The sequence below is a fragment of the Nelumbo nucifera genome, chromosome 5 (genome assembly GCF_055504915.1).
Source record: "Nelumbo nucifera cultivar China Antique chromosome 5, China Antique-T2T, whole genome shotgun sequence".
NCBI classification, from domain to species: domain Eukaryota; kingdom Viridiplantae; phylum Streptophyta; class Magnoliopsida; order Proteales; family Nelumbonaceae; genus Nelumbo; species Nelumbo nucifera.
In genome coordinates, this window is record NC_142653.1 from 21,864,250 (window position 1) to 21,889,774 (window position 25,525).

Genomic DNA, 25,525 nt, shown 5'->3' on the forward strand with positions numbered 1-25,525 from the left:
ATAAAGCACTAGAGTCCTCTAATTGTGTTCTCTTGTAGTTCGACCAACCACATAAGTAGACCAATGTTGACCATCAACAACCAAAAAATGGAATATAAAATTTTTTTACCCATTTTCCCTTTCCTATCCCGTCCTATCTCATCCTTTCCCATCCCACCAAAATCTTCCCACAAACCAAACATAGCCTTATGTTTGAAGGAAAATGTAGGAAAACCTATACAAGGTTTGTAAAGATTTCCCTACCTTTCCTTCCATTTCCTTACTTTTTCCTTCAAACAAAACATAACCTTACTAATCACTAATAGGCAAAAAGAAAGGTACTAGGTACCTTTAATATAATCTTATTTAACTTTGTTTATTTGTGAGTAGGGGTGGCAACGAACCGAGCTTTTCACGAGCTGCTCGAGCTCGGTTCGGCTCGGTTTCAACCGAGCTTGAACCTACTAGAGCTTGGCTCGCGAGCCAGCTCGAATATATGTATAAAATAAAAATATTATAATTCTTAATTTTTTTAAATATAAAATATTTTTTATTTTTATAAAATATTTTTTTTCTAAATATTTTTATAAAATATAAAACGAGCTGAGCCGAGCTCAAGCTCAAGATTCTGGTTCGAACTGAGCTCGAGCTCGAGGTTGAGCCAAACTCAAACCTGGTACTATTTGGCTCGGCTCAGCTTGAATCCACCCCTATTTGTGATTGTTCAACTGTCTTAGATCCTCTATGATACCGTGCCACCAGCATGGCCAGTGCTAAGTGCTTATTGGTTGGGGCTTCCTTAACGTTAGGGGGTGTCAATGGGTCGAATTTGGGTTGGACTCTATTTGAATCAAAATCAATTTAAACTGATTGAACAGACGGACCAATATTTATTGGATTGGATTAGACCTGGCCCATTATTAATGAACTTATGTTGAACTGGTTAGGATTGAACCAATATCCAATCCATTGGCAGAAGACGAGTATAGGTGTCAATGAAACAACTATGAAACCAAGTTGACCAGATTGGATCGGTAGAGAATAGTCAAAAGTATTCATTGGATTGAATTGAACCTGTTCCATCTGTAATGAATTAGATCAGATTGGACCAATATCCGGTCTTGAGTTTTGACATTGGATTTACGTACTGGAAAAAACGTTCCTTCACGCATGGACGTGAATAAAAAATCAGGGTTTGTGTTTTTTAATTTTTTTTTTTCAAAATTTGTACCTCTCTTGACTTTTGTCTCCTTGGAGAATCTTGTTTTTTCCTTTTGGCAGATTTCTGTTGTCAGATTGGAATACATTTTAACACCTTTCCCTCATCTTGTGGTCCTTGTCCCTTGATTCAATCCTGGACCCGTAACATATCGAGTTTCATTTCCTGTAATAAGGGAAGGGGATGACCTTAGTACAGTTGTAGGGAAGAAAGCGAATGTATCTGAGGATTGCAAATTGGCAAGATATCTTTATCTATTCCAGACATACTCAGATGAGTGTCCTGTGGTCAACGGGTCGGGTCCAACTCTGCACGCACCCATACCTCCTCTCACCAAATTACCTGATTGACTGGTTACTTATAATTAAGGATTTTTTGAGAAAAAAATACTTCTCTAAGGCAAGGATTAAAATGTCTATATGATGCATAAACTTTTTAAAGTATTTTTTGCATTTTTTTAGTTTATAGTTATTGGAGACAAAATGTTCTAAGAAAATCATGTATGAATGAATGTATCCAAGTATATTTGGGTGCAATTCATATGATACACTTGATAATAGATATATCATGTTGATATTTTAATCATTGGTCAAAAGCATTGGTGGAGCCAAGAATTTTTTTTTGGGGGGCCAAGTTGAAAAAAAAAAAAAAGATAGGAAGTAGAAATAGGGTTTGGGAACACTAATCAAAAAACAAAAAAAGAAATAGGGTTTGGGAAACATGGCTTTATAAGGTTTGGTCTGTTTGGATATATTATATATGTTTAAAAAAATAAACATCTTTTTTTTTTCTTTAATTTTGAGAGCTTTAGAGAGTGATCTTTTACATTTTAGTTTAAGTTTTGGGACTCGCCCCCCAATATACTTTTGGCTCCACCCCTGTACTGAAGGGCCATTTTATAACAACTAAAATTATTGAACTGAATCACTTATTACTTTGTCTTTTAGTGAATAGAAGTTATTAAGGATGTAATAAGCTTCTTGATGGCTAAACGCCTAAACCTTAAGTTGTGTTAATTACTATAGTATTTAATAGTTAATTATTTCAATATTTTACCGGCTCAGTGTGGAAAGAATAGAGATACAAATGTGTACAGTACAAATACAAGATTTTGCACCCTACATATTTGTATTTGTGTTCCTTACAAACCGAGCCTAAGGCCCCATTTGTTTACTACTATCTTACTTACCTAGATAAATTCACTTATCTGGATAAGTGTTTCCCAAGAAAGAATTATCTAAATAAATAGGTAAAATTTTAACTAGGTATATTTATTTACCGATGTTCTTTTTGTTGAAAGTTACCTAGGTAAGTGTTTTATCAGAGGTATTTTTGTTTGAATAAAAGTCACTCTATTACTCTTCACAATGGGAAAGTAACTTATCCACGTGTGAGGTGGGTAAGATTTTCTCTGGTCAAAATATTTATCCAAAGGAATATATATATTCCGTGAATATATTGACCAACTTTCTCATGCCAAGATAGCGGTAAACGAACGGAGACTAAAAGACAAATAAAACAAGTTATTCAGTCCAGCCATTTCAGCTGTTGATCACCCTTCATTATTCTTTGCATGGTCTGAATAAAAGGTGGTCGGCACAAAGCAACCACTACAATTCAATTAGGTTATGTTTGGTTTGAAGGAAAAGGCAGGGAAACCTATACAAGGTTTGTAAAAATTTCCCTACATTTTATTTCCTTTCTCTACTTTTTTCTTCAAACCAAACACAGCCTTACTGATCACTACTAGGCAAAATAAAAGGTACGTATATTTGTGAATTGTGAGTGTTCAAGTGCCTTCAAACCAAACACAGCCTTACCGTACCACTAGCATGGCCATTGCTGAGTGCTTATTGGTTTGGGCTTCCTGTTAGGGCGTGCCAATGGATCCAATTTGGGTTTGGACTCCATTTGAATCAAAATCAATTTGAACTGGTAAGACATATTCAATTGGACTAATATTCATTGGATTGGATTAGACCTGGCCCATTATTAATGGATTTATATTAAACTGGGTAGGATTGAACCAATATCCAATCCATTGGAAGAAGACAAGTATAAGTGTCAATGGACCAGCTTTTTAATCAAGTTGACTGGATTGGATCGGTAGAGAATGGTCAAAAGTATTCATTAGATTGGACTAGACCTGTTCCATCTGTAACGAATTCATCTTGGATTAGATCAGATTGGACCAATATCCGATCCATTGACAGCCCTATTTGATGCAGTGACTCAGGCTCAGTTTAAAAAGAATAAAACTAAATAATACGAAATACATGGATTTCCACTCTATTTGTATGCTTTCAAACTGAGCCTCAGTGAATGATGCCTGCTTGTGCACTTCTCCTTTTGCATGAAACCCAGGAAAGTGACAACGTCTGGTGGTTAAAGGGAAGCATGCTGTAAGGCTGGTGAGATTTGGGTGAAGATCCCAAATCCCAACTCCCAACTCATTTAAAGATGATGATTCTCTTTATCAATTTCAGAATTGAAATTGATTGGTGTACTACTCTTTTAAAACTTTCCAACCTTGCATTAAGTGGGATTCCACATTCCAGGGTGGAACTTTAGAAATGACTGGTTATCGGAATTAAAATATGGGATTTCCCTTTCCCCATTTTGTCTTTTACAAATTACTTTCTCTTTGGTTCAACATATTTCACTTTCACCAAACAGTGTCTTTCTGAATTACCTTTTTTTCTCTGTCAACCTTCAAGTATGAGATGTGGAGTCACTTTTCTTCTCAATGAAGGTGGCTGGAGGGATGGGAACCCCTCTCTCTCTCTCTCTCTCTCTCGAAAAGTTGAAGAAGAAAACACTCAAATGAATAAGTATTCATTGACTTATACATTCACAAAGCCGGTACTCGACCCCACAACACCATAATAACAAGTGAGAAAAATAACAGAAAAAGGTGAAAGAAAGGTAACAAGTATATAATGGGAAGATGACAATTAAGCTTTGATAGAATATGTTAAAGATTTGAAATAATAGTTTATGTAACAAATACGAGATTCAATGTAGACATTGTAATGCATCCGAATCTCCCATGCAGACTTGTTATTGAATAAAGCAAAAGAAAAAGAATAATCAATTCATTGATTGTAATAAGTAATAACACTTGGGCTCTTCTCCTTAGAAGAGTGGTAGGAGTTTTTTCAAGCCTAGAACCCTCAGATTGGAACCTTTTCAATCTGGGACCCATGTTGGAAGAGTGTTGTTACTGTTAAAATCTCCCTTTCAACAGTTTTTGTAATGGATACAGCATGGTAGCTCAGTCCTTTCCATCCCTGAGGTGAAATGTTCGAATCCTGTGGCACCCCTCAAAGGAAGACATACCCCTAATTGGATTCCATGGAGGGCCCATCTCTGTTACCTTGCCTATACCAACACATCTTGCGCTTTCCAGCACGGATTTGCAAGTAGAAGTCATACCCCTCTAGTGCATTAACGATTGGGGCCTAAGGGTTGTAACTTTTGTTTCATGGGCTCTGGTCCTAGCTAACCTCACATCAAGATTCAAAGAGAACTTATTTTATAAATTAAAATAATTGCAAGTACAAATCCGGCTCCAAATTTGCACCCTAACCAAATTTTTGGTATATATAAAAACAGTTTTCTTTTCACTTTGTTAGAATGGGAGCAGTTCTCTTAATTGGTCCATTTAGTGAAGAGTGTATCAAAGGATCAGTAATCTTTTTAGTGGCAAGATGATTGGGGTCTTGGGGGCCCAAAAGCTTTTGGGTGGTAAATGGTAATTTGCAAATCAATCCTACTGGGAAGAATTATTAAGCGGAGGTGGTGTCTGGTGTGTAAAGCTGACATGAAGTGGAGCTAGGATTGAGAATTGACCGATCCACAGCTCCTCTAGCTTGGTGGATGTTTCAGTCCTTCCACAACATTCATATATGGGGAAAAGTAGAAAACCCCAAGCAAACTCATTTAAGAGGCATATTTCCTTGTTGAATGAGTTATGAGCATCATTTGGTGATGCAAATTTGCTTTCTTAGAGAAGCACCTTAAATCACATCTGGAACATTACACCATTTTGGGTAGATTCCCAACGGTCAGTACAGGTGGGTCCCACATGATATTCCAGATGTGTGGTGTGATCTAAAGCAACTTGTATGGTAGTTCAGTTTAGAAAGTTCTCTAACCAATCAGGTGGAGATAAGGCACATCATATGTATTTGATTAATCAATGAGTTGCTTTTGTCAATGCAAACCTGTTCGATGTGAGAAGACAGAAAGATAAACAGGGGTTTAACAGAGCCCTGATCCCTTGCATTAACAAAAAATCCTCTTTATGTTTTGTGCTTAAGTCCTTTTTATTTGGGTCTCTTTCTCTGTGTATTGACCTCTTTGCTTCTGGGTGTGACTAACTTGACATTATTTAATTAAATCAATGCTTTTGGTCTAATCTAATAAAGATATTGCAAAAGGGGATTTGTGGCAAACCATGCATCGACCAAAATAAATTAATTGTGAATTAGTTTGATGAAAGAGAGCTAATAGATTGGTCCTGGGAAAAGAATAACAATAGCAGAGAAGTTCCACCTGGTAGGTACCCTCATGATAATAGAACTGAAAACAAAACTAAAATAATTAAGTGGTAAGGCGTGTTAAGTAGATTTATATAAAGAGAGATAAGTACAAATTGGTTCAAGTCAATGAAAGTAATGATGGTGTGCGTAGGAAAAATATGCCGGCTTTTTGGTTGTATTCTGTTTCTTAATTTATCATCCCCTTTTTCTTTATTATTATTATTCAAACTTATCATCACCACCCAGGAAAAGTTTTATTTATATTTACATTGAGCCCCATTTCACTTTAATTAAATGTTTATGCCCACATTCCAATAACACAGAAGTAGGAAACACGGGAATGATTAATGATTTCCTACACGGTCCCTGTCTGTAGGGATTTTTTTCCCCTGAATTGAAGGACCATCAACCCTTCAAGTTGCTGGTCAGAGCTCAGGGTCCGTTTGCTTCATTATTTGAATTGAAATTAGCATTAGAATTAAAATCAAAATGGTCTATTCTCATAAGTTTGTTTGGTTCATAAATGAATGATAGTAGGAATTAACTGAAATGGGATTTTGAAAGTTTAGGAATGCTTATTTGAAAAATAAGTGTTTATTAGAATAAATATTTATAATCATTTGGTAAAAAACATTATTTTAAATAGGGGTAATATAGATATTTTTAAAATGATATGGTGGGTTAAGATCATCAGAAAGGAAATAACACTTAAAAATAAGTCTCAAATTTGAGATTCCCAAATAAGTATTTATTCTAAGAATAAACACTTATTTCTCAAAAATAAATAAATGCTTGTCCCTGCCCAAGCATTCTAAAACCTAGCCTTCATTCCAAAGGAAAGAGAGAGAATGCCATCAAATGGGAAAATATTATTCCAGTAAAGATGAGAATAGAATTTCAATTCCACTCAACCAAACAATTGATCATTCCGATTTTGATTCTAAACCCCAATTTCGAACCCCTATTTCTCTAAATCAAACGGGCCCTCAATCCTCATAGAAGCCTGAAACGTTGAGAGCCCCAAATCAAATGTTTCACCAGGCAAGGGGGTTGCCATGGAGATCTGAGAAGGGATCTCTGCTTTGGTAATGTCAAGAAAACAAGCCTACCAAGATCATTTCCTTTATAGGAATCTGATCTCTGGGAAATCTTTTCTACATGATTGGACCACGGCCTGGCCATAATAAAGTGTTTGGTGCTTCACTTTTTTCTGCAACAAGCAGTTGCCATCTGAATTAGCTTCCACATATAACGTATTTGTTAACATGGATTCATTATTAACTCTGAATTTCTGGACAAATTAAAATTTTCTTTCTAACATCAGTGAGTGATAATTGATAAAATACAGCGGTCCCAGTCCCAGCCTCCCAGAGGGCTTTTTGTTTTGTCATGTGAGTTGTGAGCGCTCTCCCATATGATTATCGCTTGATGTCGTCAATTTCTCAGTACTGATTAACTCTCTGGACTGAAATGAAAGTTGCCACGTAAAAAAGCGAGTGATGTCGTGGGTTGCCACGTCAGCTTCCATGCTTTAGAAATTAAAATAATGCTGAGATTAGATCCCGTGCCCAAACAGGTGAGAGAGAGAAAAGAAAACATTATTGGTGTACAGTAAGGTCAGAATTACCCTTTCCCTTACGTCTGGCTTCTGTAACTGTAACTTTTGAAAAAGATGAACGCCTTTGTGTAGATGTCCATTTATCGGTGTGCAGTAAGGTTCTGTAAAAAGACAAAAGCGCCTTTACCTTTTCCTCTCTCTCTGTTTTGGATTTATTATTTATTTTAGAAATAAGAAGACAACTCCTTCCAGTTTCCACTTCTGTCTAGGCGGTACTTGAATTCGGTCCAACCCAACTACCCAACCCGACGGACACAGTCCGTTTAGAAACTAGAATGTCTAAAACGTGCTTGAAAATGGAAAACCAGCTTCCTTCCAAGTTCCAAGTTCTAAATTCGGCTTCCATGTTTGGAGAGTATTTTCGTAATTTTACAACATGTTTCCGTCAAGAGGAAGAAATTGCCTTAATTTCAGTTCAGTGGCATTATCGTCATTTGAGTCAGGTCATTGGCTTAATAATTTGCATGTGACGGTAAAGAAGTAGATAAGGAACATAAATTCACTTTTTTTTGGCAGAAGTCAAGGAAATTCTTGATTGTTAATTCCACCACTACACGACAAACAGTAGGGGAGGGCCCCACGTAGTCGTCCCAGCTCTTCCGTAAGATGCCGGAAAGTCCAAACCCTTGCTTCGCGCGACACGTGGGGGGTAAGGATAAATCCCACTCACTTGGGGGAAGAAAACTTGGGCGTAGGGTTTCATTTAACCGTGGTTAACACCCACGGTTCAATCTTAACCACAGTTAACTGCCGCCGCTTTATTTTTTTGGTCTCTTTCAAAAGAAGAGAGAGAGAGAGAGAGAGAGAGAGAGAGAGAGAGGAGAGAGAGCTCTCTTTCTATCCGAAATCCTTTTTTAAAGCCGACTAATGAGACCGGCTTTTTTCTCAGTCCGGCAGTGGCTCACCGACCCAGCCCAATTTTCATCGTTACGTAGACGCGGAATCGCTGAAATATCGGATTATTAGTCGAAACGTTTCGGTTTGTTTGATGGTGTAGTAGGATGCCTAGATTTCGGCCGTGTGAAATGTCGGAAGCTTGAGAATCTTTGACAGCTATTTTATTTTTTTGTTTGGCTATTTCTTCTTTTCAGGCGATGCTTTCTACAGCTGAGTCAGGATTCCGACAGCTTCGCTGGATCAGAGGGTATTGCTGCCGGAGATAAGTGGTTCTTTAGTTCCGGGTGTTGGTTGTTTGGGGTTTAAGTTTGATTTAGCTGCTGCTTTGTCTTTCCGGCGTTGTTTTCAGTTCAAGTGCGATATGAATGGTCTTAGGAACTATTGTTTATTTCTGATTAGTTGCCGGAGATACGTCGGAACTGTTAGTTGGATAAAGCAGAGCTTGTGACTGGTAGGTAAGAGCTGTGAAGAAACCCTAGGTGGGCAGTGGGCAGGCAGCAGGCTATATATTGAAGCCTCCTTTGGATTCTTCCACTTGAAAAAATAAAATAAAATCTCGGAATTTCGGATTCCGCCATAGCTTGGTTACCCATAGAATCATAGAATTTTGGGAAATATGCCTGCCGAGTTGGAGAATACGTCCGCGGTCACTGTTTCTACAGCTTCAGGAGAAGCTAGTGCGTCGTCTTCTGGTAACCAAACAGCTCCACCGTCGACGACGACAAAGAAAAAGCGCAATCTCCCTGGAATGCCAGGTAAAGTTAAAGATAAGCACAAAAAATATATATCTTTTGTCTTATTTCTCCATTTTATTTAATTTTGTTTTAAATCTTGGGTTGCAGATCCAGACGCGGAGGTTATCGCGTTATCTCCTAAAACCCTAATGGCGACGAACAGATTCGTGTGCGAGATCTGCAACAAGGGATTCCAACGCGATCAGAACCTGCAACTTCACCGCCGTGGTCACAATCTTCCTTGGAAGCTCCGGCAGCGGTCGAGCAAAGAAGTTCGTAAGCGAGTCTATGTCTGCCCTGAGCCCTCGTGTGTTCATCACGATCCATCAAGAGCTTTGGGCGATCTTACTGGAATAAAGAAGCATTTCTGCAGGAAGCATGGCGAGAAGAAATGGAAATGCGATAAGTGTTCGAAGAAATACGCCGTCCAGTCGGATTGGAAGGCTCATTCGAAGACATGCGGAACCAGAGAGTACAGATGCGATTGCGGAACCCTCTTCTCTAGGTTTATTTAATTTTATCTTCTCTTAAGTTGATCATTTCTTCTCTCGTGTTATTGTTTCGAAGTTAGGGCTTTGGCTATGGTGCTGATGTTTGTTACTTTGGTGCTGGTGTTTGTTTGTTTCTTCGTTCCTGAAGGAGGGATAGCTTCATCACTCATAGGGCTTTCTGCGATGCGTTGGCGGAGGAGAGCGCCAGAGCTCAGACGGTTGCTAATTCGAATTCTGAAGAAGATCCGAAGCTTCAGATGGTTGCTACTGCTGCTACGTCGTCTCCTCCTCCTGCATCGTCTGCTCCTGTGATTTCTGCGGGTTTGCCAATTCAAAATCCAGGTGAAAGGGTCAATAGAAGGAAGTTTTATAACATTTTCTCGTTTGTTTTTTGTCGGATCTGGTTTTGTTTGTTTAAAAATATAAAAAAGATAAAAAAATCCCCTCTCTTGCCTCTTGAGTCTGGTTTTTGGATTTTTGCATATTTTGTCTTGTATTGGTTTTGTTTTCTTCCGGAGATCTGGAGATTAGATTGGAACAATTAACCCGAAAAAAAGAAGAAGATTAGATCATCAGAACGAACACATTACCGGTTGAATAGATATAGAGAGAGAAGGGAGAGGAGGGGCTTTCTGGTAAACAGGTAAAGTTCTGATAAAACTTTCCGGAGGATTTCGAGTTCCGGACGGGTGATTCAATCTTTGCAATCGATAAAGAAATTCCAAAGATCGGAACACAGAAGGGATGGGGATTGAAAGAAAGGAGGCTATGATTGGCTCTCCTTTTCGTTCGACCCTTTTTCTTAAAAAATAAAGGAAAAGAAGTGAAAGAAAAGCTTGCTTTCTTCTATCTCCCTTTCTTCCTTCCTCTAGGATAAGCGGCAACTCAGTTTCTTTTCTTTTCTTTTTCGTTTCGTGTTTCAGAGTTGCCGGAGGTGCAGGAAAATCCCAGCATTATTTTAAATCATGCCCCATCAGCCACCTGCTTAGACGGAAGCAGCAGCAGCAACTCTAGCAGCAATGGCTGCGGCAGCAGCAACAACAGCAGCAATGTATTTGCAAGCCTATTCGCTTCCTCGGCTGCTGCAGGAAGCTTGCAGCCACAGACTTCTTCCTTCTCAGATTTGATTTGTGCCATGGCACGCTCGGAGCGTCCGACAACTCTCTCTGCTGGTTCTGCCGCGGAACCAACATCGCTTTGTCTCTCATCCACCTCGCTCTTTGCTCCAGTTGGGGCAGAGCGTCGGCAATTTGCTCCCCTTCCGCAGCCGGCAATGTCTGCCACCGCGCTGCTTCAGAAAGCAGCGCAGATGGGTGCTGCTGGCACGAATGCATCACTACTGCGAGGGTTGGGTCTGACTATGACGTCCTCGTCGCCTTCGGAACAGCAAGAGAGCTTGCAATGGAGTCGGCGTATGGAGGCAGAGCCCGCACCGTTGGCAGCTGGGCTTGGGCTTGGGCTTCCTTGCGAAGGGGGTACTGCCACTGGACTGACAGAATTGATGATGGGCCAATCATCTTTGTTCGGGCCGAGGCCGACTACACTGGATCTTCTTGGGCTGGGGATGGGCAGTGGTGGTGCTCCAACGGGTGGGCTCTCGGCTCTGATTACGTCGATTGGAGGTGGGCTGGATGTGACAGCTGCTGCCGCATCGTTCGGAGGTGGTGGGAGTTCGCCTGGGAGGACGTGGGAAGAAGCTTCTGAGAGGAAGCCTAACAGCCCGCCGGCATTGTTATAGAAGCTTCGTTCTCAGTGTAAAATTTGTGCAGCTGAAAGACTGTAAGGACTCCTTTTTTATATATATATATGATTTGTTTCTCTGTAGTTTCCCCGTCAATCGAGAGGAGAAGAGATGGGAATGATTTTTTAATCCAAAAATTTTTGTTTATTCCTTGAATCATCAAGTTTAATTTAAAAAAGTTGAGTGGGGGAGGTGTACAGGGGTTGCCTGCCAGCTGCCACTCGGCTACTTGCTAGACGGCTATGTATTGGATGGCGACGATGATAGCTTTTCGGCCTCGAGAATTTGTCCGAGTTCAAGCGCCTGAGATTTTTGTTTCAGAACTGATACTATCCCTTGGACTGCATTAATCAAGCGCTTACTTACCCAGTTGCTCTTTGCCCATTTCCTTTCATACCAAGTACCAACAATTAAACATCAGTCCGGATCTCTTGCCCACGTTTATCGCGGCCAATTCACGGGGACGGGGGTAGTATGTTGTGGGTAAAGGTGGGTAGAGTTCTCGCGAGAGTCCAACGAATGAGCTTTGGATCCGGGTGACGTTTCGGGTTCACGGTTATCGTCTTGGTGGGGTCATGAAATTCTAATCTGACGGTAGGGAAGGACCCTTGTGGAATCAAACTAACTACTCGTGTTGTCTTTTGGTTTATTTTGCCGGCTGGTTTTCAAAAGTTGGTTGTATTCTTCAGAGTATTGAGATGGGCCAGGGCAAGATAGAAGTTGTAGATTTCGTTGTTGTGCATGAATCTGTAAGGTGGGTTGGAGGGACCAGATGGATTGACCACATCCACACGACGAATCAGAAATGTCGCCGTATGCAATGTAAAATAATACTTTTTAACATGTGGGTGAGCCTCAAAATCTCAAATTTCAACACTAATAATAATACATCAAAAGCATGGGAATGGGATAGGTCGATTTGTGGTTGTCTTGTGCCTTGCTGGCGGCAACAGCGGGAGAAAGATATTTATGAGTTGTCTTGAAAAACAGACACCAGGCTAGTTACTTTGGGACAAGGCCCCTGATCGTGAGAGTAGTAACGTGTCTCTGTGGACTGTGTTCGATAGACTTTGGAACCGCAATTGAGAAGTGCAACCTCCGCCAACTTTCTGCTTGATAAAACGAGGTTTTCTCCTTTGGTAGCACCTAGCACGCAATATGAAATACGGATCACATTCCTGAAAGATCAAGCAAAAGAAACAAAAAAGTTGGGTTCCATTATTGAAGGATGGGCGGCCAGAGAAAAGACATACTTTTGAACGTCTTCTTGAAAGTATGTCTCTTTTTCCAAAGTAGGGAAAAATATTAAAATATTATTATTTTTTCTAATTTCTAAAGAAGTGTGATCACAATGAGGCAGGTGACCTGCCGTAAGAAGAGCGATGAGACCGATTTTTGTATCCCTACCATACGTTTTTTATTTTTCTATCAAAGTGGATAATTTTCAGGCAGTCTGCAGTGAAACGATGAAGGCAGGCCAACGACCTAAAATTATGCTCTATGAGATGAGATGAGATGCGCTTCCTACTGATAAAGGTAAAATCATCTACTGGGTATGGTTGTTGGAATCTCAAACTCAAATGGCATCATGGTCTTCCTTGTCATTTCGTTTCGCAACTTTAAGTGTATGCTGTACATTTGGTTAAATATAACCCAGTATCAAACAACTAATGTCTTTTATGTGGAAAGAAAATACATCCATTGATTGGTCGAGCCAACTGAATCATCTGCAGAGCGCTAGACCACAATCACGGCTTCGTATGGCGAAAAAGAAACAATGAATTTTTTACCATGTAGCTTGGTTTGGTGGCGATAGCGTCCTCCGCTTAAACTAAACCTCACAAATCACAAGGATTAGTATTAGGTTGTCAGAGATCTAGTTGAATTTTTTTATATCTTATGCTTAGAGACAGAATTTTGACCAAAAGGAGATTGAGAAATTGGAGAATGAGGAGTGATGCTAACTGCTTCTTTTGTGGAGAAACCGCAATGAATCCTGATGAGGGCGGATTTGGCCGATATTCTTACACATGGCACCTCGGAACAAGTAGGTGACACCTGGAATCACTTATGCAATAATTTGCCTTATCCAAGTTGATGGTGTCCCACCTGCCGACCTAGCGGCCTGGCCCAGGCGTGAACTGACGGCCTGGCCTTGGTGCGACCTGGTGGCCTGGCCCTGGCGCGACCTAGCAGCCTGGCCTAGGTGCCGACTTGGCGACCTGCAAGACGTGTTCGTCGACAAATTCGGCATGCATATCCTAACACTCCCACGATCCTTGAAAGTTGACCCACGTGCCGAACGATCCGGAGGGTGGTCAACGTGCATGGCGGTTATCTCATACCACTTAGACGATTTCTCGGAAATCTTGGATGCGGTGTGTGAAGCCCATGCCAAACTATGCCTATATAAAGGCACCAACCCCAATGGCATAGGGGGGCAAGTAAGCATATTCTAGCTCTCATACTTTGTGATTTTTAGCTCGCAGTCTACTATGAGAGTACTGACTTAAGCATCAGAGCGACTTCGCCGGGTTAGCCACCCCGGGTCCTTTGACATTGATTCCTTGCAGGTCTCTAAAGAACTACGAAGATCAACAATCAATCCAGCTCGCCACCAGACAGCTCGACCCGCTGCTCAGCTCGGCAACTAATAGGCAGCTAGGCCCTCTGGTTAGCTCAACACTCTAGTCAGCTCGTCACCTAACCCGCCTAGCTCGGCCCAGTTAGCTCGTCATCTAACCTACCTAGCTCGGCCCAGTTAGTTTGGCACCTAACCTGCCTAGCTCGGCCCAGTCAGTTTGGCACCTAACCTGCCCAGCTCAGCCTAATTAACTCGGCACCTAATCTGCCCCCAGCTCGGCATCCATCTCCTCATCAAACAAAAGTTCACTTCGGCCTCTTAGTCATCGGCCACTTGGAAGCAGACCAAATGACGAGGTACTTAGCACAAAAAATTGATACATCACCAAAAATTGATACATCAATTGGCACCATCTATGGAAAACACTACAAAAAGCTAAGTTCTCATCCTCTGAAAGGCTAAGTCCTCTTCTTCCAGAAAGCTAAGTTCTCACCTTTTAGAAACTAAAAGCTCTCACTTTCTAGTTTCCATTTTTTTATGAACTCAAAGACTATGCAGAAAGTTGATGACCAACAGACTAAGCAACTCTACCAACTTTATTTCAACTCGGATAAAGCCTCAACAGTCCTCTTCGCGAGGTACCCTCTACAAAGATGAGCTCTTCGTGGCTTCCGCGGGAGTAGGCGACCAACAGACTGCATTGACGCCCCTTCCGGTCAAGCCTTCCAAGGCTCCCGTGCGAGCTGGTGACCTAAAGTCAGTAGTGTTGCCCCCATAGGTCGAGCTCCTAATAGCTTCTTGTAGGAGTGGGTAACTGACATTACTAACGAGGCTGATGTAGCGCAACTGTAGATCTAAGGTGTCGAGCTGATAAAACACCTCGGCACCATATAAGACCCAGTCGCCTCTTCGGCATGGGCAAAATCAAAGATCAAGGAGAGTGGACTACGAGTCACTCCCAGAGCCTAACGGCTAAAGTGCCGAACTGGAAAAGACTTCGGTACCACATAACACCTAGTTGCCTCTTCAGAATGGGCAAAATCAAGGGTAAGGAGAGTGGACTACGAGTCGCTCCCAGAGCCTAAGGAATTGAATTGATGCTTACGAGCTCATCGAATTAGTCATTTCAGGCCAAAAGGAGCAATCTACTCCCTTCGCCGAGTTACTTTCAGCTCGGGAGTGGGGGGCAAATGATAAGGGTGGATTTGGCCCTCCAATGATATTGTGACACATGGCACCTCAGAACAATTAGGTGACACCCGAAACCACTTAGGCAACAACTTGCCTTAGCCAAGTTGATGGTGTCCCACCTGCCGACCTGGCCCAGTCGCGAACTAGTGGCCTGACACAGGCGGGAACTGGCGGCCTGGCCCTAGCGCGACCTGGCGGTTTGGCCCTGGCATGACCTGGCCCAAACACCGACCTGGCGACCTACGAGACGTGCTCGTCGACAAATTCAACATGCATATCCTAACACTCCCACGATCCTTGGAAGTTGGCCCACGTGCCGAACGATCCAGAGGGTGGTCAACGTGCATGGCAGTTACCTCAAGGAATCTCGGACCACTTAGACGACTTCTTGGAAATCTCGGATACGGTGCCTGAAGCCCACGCCAAAATATGCCTATATAAAGTCACCAACCCCAATGGCATAAGGGGGCAAGTAAGCATATTCTAGCTCTCATACTTTGTGATTTTTAGCTCGCAGTCTACTACGAGAGTATTGAGTTAAGCATCGGAGCGACCTCACCAGGTTAGCCACCCCGGGTCCTTTGACATTGATTCCTTGCAGGTCTCTAAAGAACCACGAAGATCAACAATCAATCCAGCTCGACCCTCTACTCAACTCGACAACTAATAGGCAGCTAGGCCCTCTGGTCAGCCCGTCACCTAACCTACCTATCTCGACCCAGTCAGTTCGGCACATAATCTACCCAGCTCAACCCAGTTAACTCGGCACCTAATCTGCCCCTAACTTGACATCCAGGTCCTCATCCAGCAAAAGTTCCCTTCGACCTCTGAGTCATCGACCACTTGGAAGCAGAACAAATGACGAGTTACTTGGCACAAAAAAATGATACATCACAAAAAATTCATTCATCAAATCCAAACAAGTTTAGACTGTTCTTAGTGATAAGATCCCCAGTCCTCTTCTAAATGAAGATATGAAAGATTGGTGGGATAGAGTGGTTATAAACGGGACCAAAGCAAAGTACGGTGTTTCTGTAGATATGGCAAATCTTGTCTAATGGTTGCTTTTGAAAACAATGCAAATGGAGTGTAAATCCCGGTTCAGGGAAAATTTGCATTTTGGTTCACTTTTACCTGTTTTTGGCAGCATTACATTTATGCATTGACAAATGGACTAATGCATATTTACATTGATAATAAGATGTAAAAGTATATCAATAAAAAAGAAGTAAATTTGCATTCAAGTGGGTTTTTGATAAAAAAAAAAAATATATGCTTTATTGAAATTTATGTTTGCATCCATTACAGTTAAAAGTCTGTTTGTTAAGAAGATAAATTTGTCAGTGCAAAATTAACCCAATTTTACAATTTATATGAACCGTTTTACACTATATATTTAAATTCACACTTATTTGCATCGTTTCCAAATGTTAATGCAGCCTATGGAACATTTGGAAAAAAAATAAAAAATTATTTAATAATTGTACTGTACCCATCCATAGTTTAGTGGATAAAATCAGATTTGATCATTTGAAATCCATGAAGGTCTGTCCTTTGAGCCACACCAATCACATTGGGGACAATAGCGTATTTGTCAGGCGGATGAAACCGGCTAGGGGTATGGTTAAATCAATTTCGATGTGCATCAAAGAGGACTGATGGAAGGTGTGCAATTGGGTGATAATGAGAGATCACAGTGGTAGGATCTTATGGATTAGTTGTAGGGATATTAGGGAATGTTCGATAAACTAAGCTGAAGCTTGGGCTGCAATGGAAACACATTGCATCGCGGCTAGTTTCAATCAGTTGAGATTCATTATCGAAGGCAACTCAATCATCATTATCAACAGCCTATGTGGTCGTATAGATCCCCCGTGGAACATCAGCAACTTCATTTCTAAATATCAAGAAATTTGCAATTGCAGCAGTCTCCAAATTACATATGATCACGTATACAGAGAAGGGAATTTCACTGCAGACAGATTGGCAACTTTAGGCTACACTACGGAGATCTCTAACTCTTTTTTGTCTGATCCAACTATTCTGTATATTTGTTTTTGAGATGCTTGGGGCCATCTCACCAAGCGTCAGTCCTCCTTTTCAAACATGGAAATTATCTCTGATACGGTAGAAATCGGCATTGGGTCATAAGTGTGAAAGTTTCGAGTTCGAGCCAGTCTTTATTAACATACTCCTCTGAATCCCACCCATAAAAATTAAAATGTAGTTTGGATTCCACAATGAGATGAACATAATGGAAATCAGAATCCCGTGGGAACACTTTGACTTGGGGGAATCAGGATTAAGTTGGAGTGTTACCAACTGCCACCCTCTTAATTAATTCTTCGTAAGGTCTTAGATTTAGGGCTGCCCCAGTAGTAAATCCCCTCTACAGCCCATGGAAAGTTGTGTTCATGTGTGGAGGGTGTTCTTGACCTAGGAACTTAATTGTTAATATTATCCCATCTTAGAAATGCTTAAATTCTGAGAATTGGAGGTATTTTTCATTTGGAAAATGTTAATTGCTTTTTTATTGTTCAAGGATTTAGAAGTGTTTATTTTCTTATACTGCTAAGTGCTATCCTCTTATATTGAATGATACCGATCTAGAGCTACTATATTAGTTCACATTGTTTGTATTTTATCTCTCTCTTTTTCATATAATTATCAGGGCCATGCACGATTAAAAGCTAATGCAGAGGCTAAGGTTATTAGGCAAGAATTAGGATTAGCTGAACGCATGCTTTAGCTGTTAAATGGGCTTTGTAAAATCAATGATGAGGTTTTACGTCAGTAATAAATTCATGGACTCTACCCCATGTATTTAAATATTAGAGTGGAGGCTAGAGCCTTATCATTGGTTTTAGACACCAGTGAACAGCTAAAGCATTCAGTTAAATCTTACAGCTTTTGAACCTTTGATGCACATATAATCAAGGTTTTTAAAACCGATCTAGACAATGAACTAGTCAGGGGTCCGGTTTTTGGGTTGAACGGTCTGACCGTTTGAACTGAACAGATGGCTCATTCTAACAAAAAATTAAAAAATAAAAAAATGGTCAAAACCGTTGAACGGTTAAACTGCCTGGGTCAGCGGTTTGCTAATCAAATCAACATTTTTTTGGCAAAAATCCGATTTTGGGGAAAACTGGAACCAGTCACCTAATCGGTTCCTGGTTTTTTCGGTTCAACCGTCCAGTCCGATCCGATTTTGAAAACCATATATGATTTATAGAAAAGTATACTGCACCACACTACAGAATTTTGAATTTCACTGCAACCCTATACAATTCAAAATGAAATACCCCCACCCCTATGTATTGGCATCAATTCCGAGCTAGTACCTACCCCAACTATACGATGGGGCTAAGAATTCTTAGGGTGTACTGAACAATCATTATCTCTATTTGTTAGCATGTTTCTTTGGAAAAAAAAAATTGTTGCTCGTGCTTGAGAGTTCTTCGGTCTACGTCTACCTTAAATGATTTTCGTTTTTTGCTTGGAATAAGTGCACTCTAAAACATGGTTTTGAAAACCAGTTAAGCAATCGGTTCCATTTTACCCTAAAACCGCTCTGGGCCAAAAATCCCATTGACCTAGGTGGTCATACCGTTGATCTATTGACCCAGACAATGATTTTTGGTCATTTTTAAAATTTTTTTAAATCAAAACGGACCATTGATTCAAACCAGAAAATCAGACCATTTGACCTGAAAACCGATCCCTAAAACAGTTTCATATCCGATCCGGTTTTTAAATCGTTGCTCCAAAGTAGTTATCTTGCACCTTATTGGGCATAGCTCCTTTCATTGTTTTTTTTTTTAAATCTAGAGATTAATATGATGATGTGCTCTTTCTCTCTCCCCGTGTTGTTGTCATGGTGTCATGGGAAAACGCAAGGGGCTGATATAAACTAGAAAACAATTCATGCAGAAACCACAGGGCTCCTTCACCATATTGGATCTGTTGAAAATGTTAAACTATACAAAATAACTTCTTTCTTCTCCATTAAAATATATTTCTTTTTCTTAGCTGCTTACAGAACAAGTACAATTTAGCTATTTTCTAAAAGTTAATCTTTCATTTATTTATTGAAAAGTATTAGAAGATGAAAGATAATTAAGCTTTGTTTCATGACATAAATGTACGAATTAATCACTAGAAAACCAATTAACCAAAGTAATTTATATTCATCAAGTCAACCATGATATTCTACACTCTTCTATTCTTTGGCTTTTAGATTTTTTTTCTTAATTTTTTTGGGGTCCGGCCTTCAAGATCTGCGGCGTTTGACCATAAGGCTCAGTTTGAAAAGAGTATAAATATAAATTTGTATTGTGTAAAATCTTATGTTTTGTTTTATTTTGTATGCATTTATACAGTATATATTTATATTTGTACTCCTTCCAAACTGAGCCTAAAAGATCGGATCTACATCACGGCTCAAATCGCTCAATAATATTTATATGATTGAGATGACGTTGTTTTAAGTAAAATTAAATAGTGAGACAAAAAATTAATTGAAGAAATTTGCAAATTAAATTGTTAAATTTTATTTCCGCAAGGCATGCACTGGGCCTAGGTATCAATAAATAAAAAATACTAATATTAATATTGTAGCTATTGCTTTTTTTTATTTAAAAAAATAATGTAACTGTAGTTATAAACTACGAGATATCAGAATCATGGTTTTTAAAATCAAACTGGTCAAGGGTTCAGTTACCGGTTTGAACTGTCCGTTCTGTCAGAACGGTCGGCCCGTTCTGACAAAACAAATTGAAAACGGTCAAAACCGTTTGAACGATTAACCGACTGGTTCAGCGGTTTATTGAGCAAATTCAATAGTTTTAGAAAAACAGACCGGTTCCCGGTTTTCCGATCCAAACGTCCGGTCCAGTCCGGTTTTGAAAACCATGATCAGAACTTTCACTAATAAAAACCCTCCTGTGATAGGTCAAAACTCTTATTTGAAACCTTTATCCCCGCAACCAAACGGGCCCCAAATAGAACGACACACCCTTTACATAAAATGCATCAAGCCAGAGACGCGTCCGATCGTAACGTTCATAATGAGGAGTGAAGACCCAACCCAACCATATATAACCCTTGATGGTCACTTTTTCCCTTTCAAGTCAGAGAAGAGAACATAATGGATGAAGATGGGACCGTGGCTCTTTGGCCCTTAAAGACTCTGGTCAGGGAAAGTTCTTTGGTTAGCTGACAGAAACAACATCAACCGGACTGACCAATTCATGACTTTGGAAGATAGCAAATTCGCAGAGGCGATTCCGCGAGGGATTGTATCGGTCATCGCAGATGCCCCAGAAGCAGAACACATCACAATGATCCTCGCCGGTCGTGCCTGTTGCATGCGCAGAGTGCGACGACAAACACTAGACGGTGCAGAAAGACCCAGATATTCGAGTTTCCATTCTGCTCGACGCGTTTTGTTGATGATAGGAACTGTGATTTCTATTTGTTTACTGATTTGCAACTATAATACTTGACGAGGGCGGATTTGGCCCACCAATGACATTATGACGCCGGGCACTTATAGACAGCCTGGTACTTACAGGCAGCTCGCCACAGACAGCTTATCATCGTGCAGCTTGGCACCTTACAGGCAGCTCGCCACTATGCAGCACTTACAGGCAACCCGCCACAGGCAGCTCACCATCATGTAGCCTGGCAACTTAGACAACTCGGCACTACACAGGCAACTTGTCACTAGGCATCTCGCCACTATGTTACGGTTCAGCACAGGCTTAGCCTTGCCTACGCTTGGCAGGCTTACGTTAGGGACATGCCCGTCATTTTTGCCTGTAAGATTTTTGGGAGAACTGACGTCATTTTCAGGCAGACCACCAAAAGCTTAACGTACTCTTTGAGGAGGGATGGTCGACATCCTTGGGTGACTAACCTTGGCACTCCTAGACCTTCATCCCCTTGCGGGGCGGCCCTGGTTAACGGCTAGCATGGCTACCAGGGTTCTTCATGGGCGCACACTTGCTCATGGGGACAGTGTTGGACCGGCACTGCGCTACCGATACTCAAGGGAGGCTTGGCATGCGGGCCTGGCTCAAGCATGTCCCCTCACCTCGCCAACCCCTTGCCCAAGCTGATTGAGCTATCCCGTTGCCCCTATCGCACGGGTGTGTTCCGGCCCAAGCGGTTGCCTATCATCATGGCACACAGGTGCCTGTCATCATTGGCATACAGGAGACCCTTCACAACGGTGCCAAGTCACCTCATCGGCGCATGGTCGCCTTCCATGATGGTTGTCCCCCTTTAGCACGTAAGTGGCGCCTCCCATGGACCGGTCTGAGCCAGGAGAGTGCCCCGGCCATTGGACTTGAGGTCATGATCCAGTGCTACTGACTTTGGTGGAGCCATCCCATCGGGCAACTCCCAGCCTCTAAGCGCATAAAGGCTTGTCCTGTCCTGCCTTGGCCAGGACGCCGCACGGGTTTCTTCCGCTGTAGAACTACCCCCGTGACAGTTGGTATCAGAGCGAGTTGGCTAATTGCAACAGCAGTTGGTTTTCAGCAGATTAGCCCAGAGCTAGTTGAAGCGGTCATTTCGACAAGCAGCATTTTGTGGGGTGCGGTCCCTAATCACCTCCACCCAGGATCGAGCAGAATTCAGATCAGGCCTGGCAAGAGGCCATTTCATAGTTCGTGTCCCCATTCCAATGACATTAAAACAGCTTCCCTTGCGGTTGTAGACACGATGGTCGTTGTCCTCATGCGGTGGCAGACGCGTGAGCCTTGATAGGAATGTGGGTACACTGCCCGAGCAGATTGTTTATCAGGCCTATCAAGAGGCCATTCAATGTTCGCGTTCCCATTCCAATGACCCTAAAACAGCTTCCCTTGCGGGTGCAGACGCATTGGTTGTTGTCCTCATGCGGGGGTAGACGCGTGGGCCTTGTTAGGAATGCGGTTACGCTAGCCGTTGGAGCATGGCGGCCCTACACCGGCAAAGTTTCAGGTGGACATGCTCAGTTTTTAGGTTGAACACTTGCAGCAGCAGAAGCTCATCACAAGGCGAGTGCATGTTCGGCAACTCATGGGTAAAAGTTGCCACACTTGCGTTTGAAGCGGTCAGGTCTCCTTGAGGCAGCAGCAGTGGGGCCCCCTCGGAGTGAAGATGTAGCCCGAGTCGGCGAGGCGAAGCGTAGTTTCGAGGGCCCAGAGAGCATAAGCCATGGCTAGGTTTGAGTAACCCGAATCGACGAGGCGAAGTCTGCAGGCCAGCATGGTGAAAGGGTACTCATGTCATCGCCAACATGAGGAGTAGACCTATCAACGTGTTCGGTAGCATCACTGAAAAGCTACCAGGAAGACGGTTGAGCCTTGAGGTAAGATGATACATGGGGCGGACCTCCGCGAAGCACCACACACATTTCTTCGAGGGCCCTTCTTTCACATTCAACGGCATAGCCATTGCGCGGTTTGAGTAACCTCGACACTGGGGGTGAAGTCCAGGTAGGCCGGCATGGTGAAATGGTTTCATCCCCATAAATGGACACCAATATAGGCAAGACCCGGGTTAGCCAGGCGAGCCCCGAACTGGCTGAAGAGTGGATGGCGCGGGACTCAAACGCCCATTCACGGAAGGAGTCATTGTCGAGGACGACAATGAATTGAGTGGGGGAGCCTGTTACGGTTCAGCACAGGCTTAGCCTTGCCTACGCTTGACAGGCTTACGTTAGAGACATGCCCGTCATTTTCGCCTGTAAGATTTTTGGGAGAACTGACGTCATCTTCAGGCAGACCACCAAAAGCTTAACGTACTCTTTGAGGAGGGGTGGTCGACCTCCTTGGGTGCCTAACCTTGGCACTCCTAGACCTTCATCCCCTTGCGGGGCGGCCCTGGTTAACGGCTAGCATGGCTACCAGGGCTCCTCATGGGCGCACACTTGCTCATGGAGACAGTGTTGGACCGGCACTGTGCTACCGATACTCAAGGGAGGCTTGGCATGCGGGCCTGGCTCAAGCATGTCCCTTCACCTTGCCAGCCCTTTGCCCAAGCTGATTGAGCTATCCCGTTGCCCCTATCGCACGGGTGTGTTCCGGCCCAAGCGGTTGCCTATCATCATGGCACACAGGTGCCTATCATCATCGGCATACAGGAGACCCTTCACAACGGTGCCAAGTCACCTCATCGGCGCATGGTCGCCTTCCATGATGGTTGTCCCCCTTTAGCACATAAGTGGCGCCTCCCATGGACCGGTCTGAGCCAGGAGAGTGCCCCGGCCATTGGACTTGAGGTCATGATCCAGTGCTACTGACTTTGGTGGAGCCATCCCATCGGGCAACTCCCAACCTCTAAGCGCATAAAGGCTTGTCCTGTCCTGCCTTGGCCAGGACGCCGCACGGGTTTCTTCCGCTGTAGAACTACCCCCGTGACAACTAGGCAGCTCGCCACTTACGGGCAGCTCGCCTCCTAGTCAGACCGATCACCGCATGACAACCCCGAGGAGCTCACCACCGTACCCTGTGTTTTACGGGATTGTGACTCGTAACGGCTGTATTAGCTCACCCACTCCCTGATTTAGGCGGAAATGGGCAACATTACCGGTTGGTGGCTTTATGCCCACCTAACACGAAAGCAGGTCCCATCACAGCGGGAATCTAGGAACTGCTCCACCAAACCCACGAGGACTCCAGTATATAAAGGCCTCACCCCTAGGGGCAAAAGGGGCGAAGGAATGAGGTGGTAACCCCTGCTCTCTAACTCTCTTATTCTCTAATATCATTATTAGCTCACTACTAAGTGCTAACTTAGCCATTGGAGTGACATCGCCGGGTATACACCCCTGGGCTCTCTGACTCAATTCTTGCAGATCAACCAGCTCTTGCCGCCTACAAAGATGAGCAGATCATCTTCAGCTCGTTTGTAGCCGATTCAGTTCCCGTCGTTGCTGGTAGCCAGATCAATTCCTGCAGGGAGCATTTGGGCTGCGCTATGCTAGGGAACTCCACTTCAGCCTCTGAGTCCTCGGCCACTTGGGAGCAGACGAGGTGACGAGGTACTTAGCCAAAAAATGATACGTGACCAGAAACGGTTACATCAAAACCCACTAGAGTTGTTGTTTGATTGTGAATGCATTTGCAAGTAACTTTCGTCTTCAAAACTCGAAGTAGGTTGGGTTTCAGGTGCAACCGTCAAGGATTGAAGTATGTATATTTGTTGGATGTCTGGGCTGTCCTGTCCTGGCCGAAGAGATTTTATGCAAAAAAATGAGATCCCACCCACCCCACGTAGATTTGCGTTGGATGTATTAAATGAGACATTTCAATGCTGTCTACAATGTGGTTGGGGCTGTGGATACAAAGCTTTGTTTGCCCAGCTCGGCACCGGATTCTGACCTGCTTTGTTGGGATTAGTTAGGAATCCGTGAGCAGCATCTGATGAAGAGGAGCCCAAAGCCTGTCCCGCAATCCTAAATTTATAAGCTCTGAGAGAGCCCATAAGTCAATGTTCTTGGCCCAACATCCCTAAAAAAACCCTGCCCTACAGTCAAGATGGGGCCTATGTCTTCTTTAATGGGTCCCTCCATATGTCTGGAGGGTATGCTATCCAAATAGTTATTGCATTTAGGGGTGTCAATTGGACTGGATTTGGTTCAATCCGATCCAGTCCAATGTGACTCGGTCCAATCCAATCCAATGAATGTTTTGGATTAATTTAGACCAGTCTAATTCAATATTTGGACCATCCAATCTATTCAAATTCATTTTGATTTAGATTGATTTAAATCCAAATCCGGTCCATTGATACATATATTCATATCTTATATCAATGGACCAGATATTGGCTTAATCCAACCCAATCCAATATAAATTTGTTACGGATGGACTAGGTTCAATCTAATCTAATAAATATTTTGGATTAGATTGGTCCAATCCAATATATCTTATTGGTCCGTTCAATCCATTCAAATTAATTTTGGACTAGATGGGGTCCAATCCAAAACCGGTTCATTGACACCCTTAATTGCATCAACTCAATAGACTTATTTTTTATTAGAATTACTCTATACAAAAATGCAGCAAGGCAATTAATTGCATCCTGATTTTTTAATGAAAACGTTGGCCATCCCTTTTAGATTTAGTAGTATAATTACTTAGAGGTGTCCATGAAAAATCGAAAAATCAAAAAATCAAAAAATTGAATCGAACTGAGAAAACCAAACCGTAAAATGCAGTTAATCGAACTGATCAGTTCAGTTTTGGTTTGGAATTTTTGAAAAACTAAAGGATCAGTTCGATTTTTGGTTAACCTACAAAAAATCGGTGATTAACCGAATCGGTCGGTATATATATTTATATGTATATAATATTATACTTTTAATATATGTCACATGTTTTCTATATATTATATACAATTTATTATTTATAATATAATATTATACATATATTTATATAATATATATTATAAATATAAAAAACTGAAAAATTGAAGAACCGAATCGGTAAAAAACTAAAACCGGCGGACCGCTTAATCAGTGGTACCGGTTCA

General features: G+C 42.2%; 1 protein-coding gene across 1 annotated transcript; it reads left to right on the top strand.

The window, feature by feature from the left end:
• Nucleotides 1–8,144: 8,144 nt before the first annotated feature.
• Nucleotides 8,145–11,306, top strand: LOC104595745 (zinc finger protein GAI-ASSOCIATED FACTOR 1-like). The gene is made up of 4 exons (XM_019197514.2): nucleotides 8,145–9,012; nucleotides 9,100–9,496; nucleotides 9,631–9,824; nucleotides 10,406–11,306. The coding sequence occupies exons 1-4, from the start codon at nucleotides 8,874–8,876 to the stop codon at nucleotides 11,218–11,220; spliced, it is 1,545 nt and encodes a 514-aa protein (XP_019053059.1). The 5' UTR covers nucleotides 8,145–8,873; the 3' UTR covers nucleotides 11,221–11,306.
• The last annotated feature ends 14,219 nt before the right edge of the window (nucleotides 11,307–25,525 follow it).